General features: G+C 50.7%; 1 protein-coding gene across 1 annotated transcript; it reads left to right on the top strand.

The window, feature by feature from the left end:
- The first annotated feature begins 319 nt into the window (after nt 1-319).
- On the top strand, nt 320-5,900 carry HHEX (hematopoietically expressed homeobox). Its single transcript, XM_507925.7, has 4 exons — nt 320-738; nt 2,756-2,934; nt 3,090-3,140; nt 4,805-5,900. The coding sequence occupies exons 1-4, from the start codon at nt 378-380 to the stop codon at nt 5,024-5,026; spliced, it is 813 nt and encodes a 270-aa protein (XP_507925.2). The 5' UTR covers nt 320-377; the 3' UTR covers nt 5,027-5,900.
- Nucleotides 5,901-6,632: the final 732 nt, after the last annotated feature.

Consider the following 6,632-nt stretch of genomic DNA (forward strand, 5'->3'; position numbering starts at 1 on the left):
AGAAGGCCGCCTTCCTCGCGCCTCCCCCGACGGACGCGGCCCAGGGCTTCCCTCGAGGGCGTCCTCGGCCGGGGTGCCTGGAGTCCCCAGGGGCGACAGCGGCGGCGGGGAACCAGGGCGCCAGTTCCCCGGAGCCTGGGAGCAAGCGCGTCCCGGGGGCGGGGAGCTTGGCCGGCGGGGCGGGCCGGGGTGGGGGCGGGCGGCTGCTCTTGGGGCCCCGCGCCATTGGCCGCAGGGCCCGGCGGCAGGAAGGGGCCAGCGAGCGCGGCCCCACCCCGCGGCCGGCGGAGCCTATCGCCGGGAGCGCGGAGCGCGGATAAATGTAGCGCCGCGGCGCGGGCCAGCAGCTCTGCGAGGGGCCGGAGCGCGGCGGAGCCATGCAGTACCCGCACCCCGGGCCGGCGGCGGGCGCCGTGGGGGTGCCGCTGTACGCGCCCACGCCGCTGCTGCAACCCGCACACCCGACGCCCTTTTACATCGAGGACATCCTGGGCCGCGGGCCCGCCGCGCCCACGCCCGCCCCCACGCTGCCGTCCCCCAACTCCTCCTTCACCAGCCTCGTGTCCCCCTACCGGACCCCGGTGTACGAGCCCACGCCGATCCATCCAGCCTTCTCGCACCACTCCGCCGCCGCGCTGGCCGCTGCCTACGGACCCGGCGGCTTCGGGGGCCCTCTGTACCCCTTCCCGCGGACGGTGAACGACTACACGCACGCCCTGCTCCGCCACGACCCCCTGGGTAAGGCGGCCGGGCGAGGGTGGGGGCGAGGAGGCGCCACCCGGCAGGTGGCAGCGCCCGGGAGGCCGAGGGGGCGAAGGGGGCAGGCGGTAGACGGCTGTGGCAAAAGCGATGGAAAAGCAGCTGTCGGGCACGCGCGGGGACCGGAGGCGCGCGGCCGGGGCTGACCGCACCGTGACTCAGATTGGTTTTCCTGCACCTTGCAGGCGTCGGGGCGCGCGGGCCGGCGATAGACCTCGCGGCGAGGGCAGCCGTGGACCGCGCGTGTTACCCGGGGTGGGGCTCCCTTAGCGGGAGGGACGGGGAAAGGGGCGTCGAGGCGCCCCGGGCCGGCCCCCGTGGGGCAGGGATCGCAGCCGGGCCCGGGTGGCTACGGGGCTGGCCCTGGTTCAACAGGCTTGTGCAGTGAAAGAGCCTGACCCTTTCCGTTCATACAGGAAATCTTGAGTTCTCGATAGGAGTAAATCTGGTTTCAGAAGCTGTTAAGTGTTTTCCTGGCTGCATGAAGCAGACCCTTCCCCCGGAGTAGTGCACGCTGCTGATTATTTTATCGACATCCTCAATACAGACAAATTCAGGAAACACTCGACTTCTGATAGCCGGGATCCGTTTTTCTGATATTGTTCATTTCCTCTGTGTGGGATGTGACTTTATGGCAGCTAAAATAACCAGTTGCTTCCTATTTTTTTTCGAGGCTGTTTTGCACCAGTCTGAAGCCTGACGCAAGCAAAATCTCGAAAAAACAATGCTAGCTTTCAAAGCGTTGAGGTGCAGGCCTGCAGACGGACGGACGGACCGACCGACACTACTTTGGGAGTAGGAAGCAGCAGCTCCTGGTCGCCAGTTAGGAAGGGAAGCAGGGACACATAGGGCATATATTCCAGAACTTCGGGGCTTGTCCCCTCAATGTGCGGCCTAACAAATAAGCCGCCCGTGGTCCGCGCTGTGGGTGACCCTTGGCGCCTTCGAGGTCTGGAGCCCTAGGGTAAATAAGGAAACGGGGCGCCTCTAGAGTTTTAAATGAACTCTGTTATTGGAAGCTTCAGTAGGGACCCTGAAAACAATTAACGTCTTAATTAGCATTTTAATGTCTCCATTATTACGGCGCGGCCTCTAGCTCAGCCCTTTACCTTACCTTCTCACCGTTACAGGGGAGGGGGATTGTATTTTTAGTTCATCTTTTTATGTTTTTGAGTTGTTATCCTGTCTGTCTGATTCCAGTCTCGAGGGTTTGATGATGCGGCCCGAGCCTGGCTGTGGTCGCCTGTCGGGGCTGGAGCGGGACCCTCAGCCGGGCCGGGCCTGGGGGCTAACGTTTTCACAGTGCGCCCTGAGTTTCCTTGGGTTACTGCTGGGACCGCGCAGGAGGAAGCAGAGTTTTTCGAGCTAGACCAACAGGAAACACATTGACGGAAATGTTGCCATAGCCCATGGGGTGGCTTTAACTGGCCGCCCCCGCGGGCTGGGTGTGAAATCAGAGGAGGCCGCGGCTCCCCCGGCCAGGATTGGAGGCTCCTCGCGCAACCTAATGCGGGTGTCCGGGCCCGAGCGCTTCCCGCGCAGCCAGGCCTTGTCGGTGCAGCAGCCCCGCTCCTCCCCAACACGCACACACCCGGTGTTCGAAAGTGCGGCTCACCAAGGGAGAACCAAGGGGGCAAAAAGTTATGTATAAATCCGAGAGCCACTGGGGAAAGAGGGTCGTGGTATTGTAAGCCCAGCCGGTAGTGCCCATTCTTTTTGGGGTTAAAGGTATGTCTGGATTTAGTTCTAGGTGTGACGGCTGTGTGTCTGTCTGTGTGTGTACAAGGCTGTGTGCATCTGCAGTGTCAGTGTGTGACTTTGGGTATGTTTGTGTGTCGGTGGGAACGTGTTAGGTCCACGTGCCGGTGGGTGTATGTGAATGTGTCTGGTTGGGTGGCCTCCTGGCCTACCTTTGTCATCCCTGGGGCCCGACAGCTCTGGGGTCTGGCCAGGCCGCTCCAGGGCAGTGGGTGAGCGCCGCTCTTCCCGCCCGCAGGCAAACCTCTACTCTGGAGCCCCTTCTTGCAGAGGCCTCTGCATAAAAGGAAAGGCGGCCAGGTGAGATTCTCCAACGACCAGACCATCGAGCTGGAGAAGAAATTCGAGACGCAGAAATATCTCTCTCCGCCCGAGAGGAAGCGTCTGGCCAAGATGCTGCAGCTCAGCGAGAGACAGGTGAGCTCGCGGGGGGCCTGGGGCCGCCTCCGGGGAAGGGAAGGCTTCTGGGGTAGGGGTCGCCGGGCCACCGAGAGAGAGGCGAGGAGCCATCCTGCCCTCTGGCACGTCCCGACGCGGGCTCGTGGCAAGTTTTCTTTCTCTCTTTCCTGTAGGTCAAAACCTGGTTTCAGAATCGACGCGCTAAATGGAGGAGACTAAAACAGGTATGGACATGGTTCTGTTTCTATGGAAATAAATATTTTTATCACGTTATCTCAGTGCAAGGCTGTTATGGGTTGTATGCAAAAGTCATTTAAGAGACTATTTAACCTCTTCACCTTGATTAAAAAGACAAATAGTCCTGCTGAAATTCAGGATGAGTCGCTCAGGTGGCAGTAATGCTAAAAGCACCTAATGGGGTTCCTATATCAATTATGCTTGGGTTTTCACACACTGGCTAGTAAAACTCCCAGCTAATTGTTTTATAAATCCCATATGTTGTTTATCTAATTAACGCAGGAAAGATAAAGTAATTGACAGTAAATGACTTAAGCAGTTATCTTTGGGAGAAAATTGTTTCTTTTATTTACACAGCCATAATAAAACCAGGCAGAACTCAAGGGTAAATATAAAGAAACAAACACCTTTAAGTCTTGTTTGCACTGTTTTTTAGAAGAATTAAATGTCAGGGAGTTTAAAAATTATTTTCTATCTAATGCCAGCTCTTAAAATGAAATATAAAACTTGTAAGAAAATATTCAAGCCTGTTTGGAAAGTAGCTTAAACTTTCTGACAGTCTTTCTTCCAGTGACCTTGTTTCGCAATATGTGATAAAAAGTAAAGGCTAATTTAGTTTTTAAAAGAAGGTCTATTGACTTAAAGCTAAACATTCATTTTTGATGTCCTAATCTGGATATACTCTCCAAAGTTATGTGATAATTGCCGAATTGTTCACTTGTCATTGTATATACGGTTTATAATAAATACTTTGAAACAATGAGTGGAGAAATTTAAAGCAAAGTGGATTTTAAAATTTATTGATCATTACTTTTTCATTAAAAAGAAAGTGTCCCAAAGAATATTTTGAAATAGAAAATAAAATTCCCATAACTTCATTACTGTAATGTGATTTAAATATTTGCAGATCCACTCTCAATTTCTGACCGTGTGCATCTATTTGTTGAGACTATAGGCTTGCAACTATATAACAAATAGATGTTGTAATATTTCTATGTAGTATTTATATGCATTTTAGACAAGTATAGGATTAAAAATTCACTAGCTTATATACTTAATAGTTCTTGGTCAAAGGCTTGACTCTAGTTTACCAGAGACCTTAAAAATAGTGGTTTCTATGTAATATGGGGATATTTCCCAGAAATTTGCCCCAGATTTTAAGTAAATTGTAGCTAATTGTCTACCTTCTCAGTTGGCAGCATTCTTCCAGATCCACATTTTTTTTCTTTGCCATGATTTTGTAACTTGTTAAACATTTACACATGTAGATGTTTATAAATTTACTCCAGAAAATGAATGAAAAAAGATCTGATTTTCTTTCCCCCTTAAACTTTTGAGAATATTGAAACCATGGGTCTGGGCTGGTGTTAAGTAACCAGAATTTGTGTTCAATTGGTATAATGTATCTGCCCTTATGTTCATGACTGGTTCTCATCTTTTAAGCATATAATCTTTGATATGACAGAAACTTTTCTTCCAAAGTGAGCAAAAAGCACAAGTATGTATCTCCTGAATAAGATTATAAACTGAAAACACTCAGTAAACTAAAAATTAAAAGATGGAATAGGATGAAGAGACATTTTGATTTATTCCTCTCACCTATCCATATTTTATGATCCTTCCAATCTCCATTTTCATTTCCTTTATTCAGGAGAACCCTCAAAGCAATAAAAAAGAAGAACTGGAAAGTTTGGACAGTTCCTGTGATCAGAGGCAAGATTTGCCCAGTGAACAGAATAAAGGTGCTTCTTTGGATAGCTCTCAATGTTCGCCCTCCCCTGCCTCCCAGGAAGACCTTGAATCAGAGATTTCAGAGGATTCTGATCAGGAAGTGGACATTGAGGGCGATAAAAGCTATTTTAATGCTGGATGATGACCACTGGCATTGGCATGTTCAGAAAACTGGATTTAGGAATAATATTTTGCTACAGAAAATCTTCATAGAAGAACTGGAAGGCTATATAAGAAAGGGAATCAATTCTCTGGTATTCTGGAAACCTAAAAATATTTGGTGCACTGCTCAATTAACAAACCTACATGGAGACCTTAATTTTGACTTAACAAATAGTTTATGTACTGATCTTAGGTTGTTTTGATAAAGTGACATTATAGTGATTAAATTCTTCCCCCTTTAAAAAAACAGTAAGTGGTTTTCAGTATAAAAAATTAATTTTGAACTTTTTGTTAAATTTTTAAGTTATAGCTTTAAAGGTTTTAATAGGACCTTCTTGAACGACTTTTCTGTAATCTGTTTATCTCCCACTTAATGGAAAGGCAAAGGGGTACCCCAAATCCAGAGGTGCCTACATTTCAGGCAGCCTTGGAGTATTTTAAAAGGAAAACATTCTTTACTTTTATATGACATTCTTATACTGCTGTCTCAAATCCAAAAACATTTCGGAGCTCTTGTCTCAGAGATGTGTGTTCTTTTTGTCAGAGATATGGTTGATGAGAATCTTAAATGCTTGTTTTGCACTATCACTTAGTACCTGTTTGACCAAGGTGTTAAGGGGATAGTACCTCCCAATTCAAGCAGAGAAACTGACCTGACTAAAATTAATCGCAGATGAACTAGAAGTCACAGGTTAATTAAATGTAAGTAGATTGTAGATACTGTTTTATATCAAACAATGTTTATAATGTGTATATAGAATTGTTCACTGTAAAAAAATGGCCAAAATGTTTTTTTTTTTTAATAAGTAACTTGACTATAAAATAAAGCCGTCCGTGGGACGACTGACCTCGTTGCAAGTCTAATTCTTTGATTTTAAAAAGTCTGCACACCTTTTCTTGACCTCCTGGGTGCTTGGCGCGGTGCTGGGCTCTGGGGACAGGAAGTGACTGGGGCTGGATCTTGCTGGGGCTCTCGCTCCGAGTCCCAGGACCGCGGGTGGGTGCCTGGAACGTGGGTTGGGGCCTCTCCCGGGCCGTTTGCCTTGGGGCTCTGCTCCTGCCGGCGGATTCTGAGCCTGATGGGTTCGAGTCCCGGGCACGCCAGGCGACGGGAAGAGCCGAGGCCCAGGCCCGCTGCGCCGTGAAGCGCGGGGCCGTCCGGACCCCATCGATTCTCCTCGGCAGCCGGGCTGGCCCTCGCCGTCCTTGACCGGCTTAGTCAACACCGCGTCATCCCTCGGCGGCCGGGGCTTGGGAACCCGCTCCGCGCGGCGGGGCCCGGGGTGGGGAAGTCCGAGTGGGGGGATGGGGGGCCCTGGCCGAGGGGAGCGGGGAGGTGGTTTGCGCTGAGAACTGTTCTCGAACCCGGGGAACTTCAGAACCTCCTTCAGGGCTTGTGGAAACCCAGCCCTGTTCCTGGAGTTCTGATCTGTTAGGACTGGACTGGGCTGGGACCGGGAATTTGTATTTCCAACAAGAGCTGAGGTGACGCCAAAGCTGCGGGCCCGGACACCACCCCTGGGGAACCACTGATGTGAGCGCACGGGGTGCGGAAGAAGCAGGTGGGACCGGCACTCCTCCTCCCA

Source organism: Pan troglodytes, chromosome 8 (genome assembly GCF_028858775.2).
Source record: "Pan troglodytes isolate AG18354 chromosome 8, NHGRI_mPanTro3-v2.0_pri, whole genome shotgun sequence".
Classification (NCBI taxonomy): Eukaryota; Metazoa; Chordata; class Mammalia; order Primates; family Hominidae; genus Pan; species Pan troglodytes.

What these genes read in the sequence shown, in the direction of transcription:
- HHEX (XM_507925.7), top strand. Translation starts at nt 378, where the DNA reads ATGCAGTACCCGCACCCCGGGCCGGCGGCGGGCGCCGTGGGGGTGCCG. An exon ending in GCTCCGCCACGACCCCCTGG is followed by an intron (nt 739 to 2,755) that starts GTAAGGCGGCCG and finishes TCCCGCCCGCAG; the next exon opens with GCAAACCTCTACTCTGGAGC. An exon ending in AATGGAGGAGACTAAAACAG is followed by an intron (nt 3,141 to 4,804) that starts GTATGGACATGG and finishes TCCTTTATTCAG; the next exon opens with GAGAACCCTCAAAGCAATAA.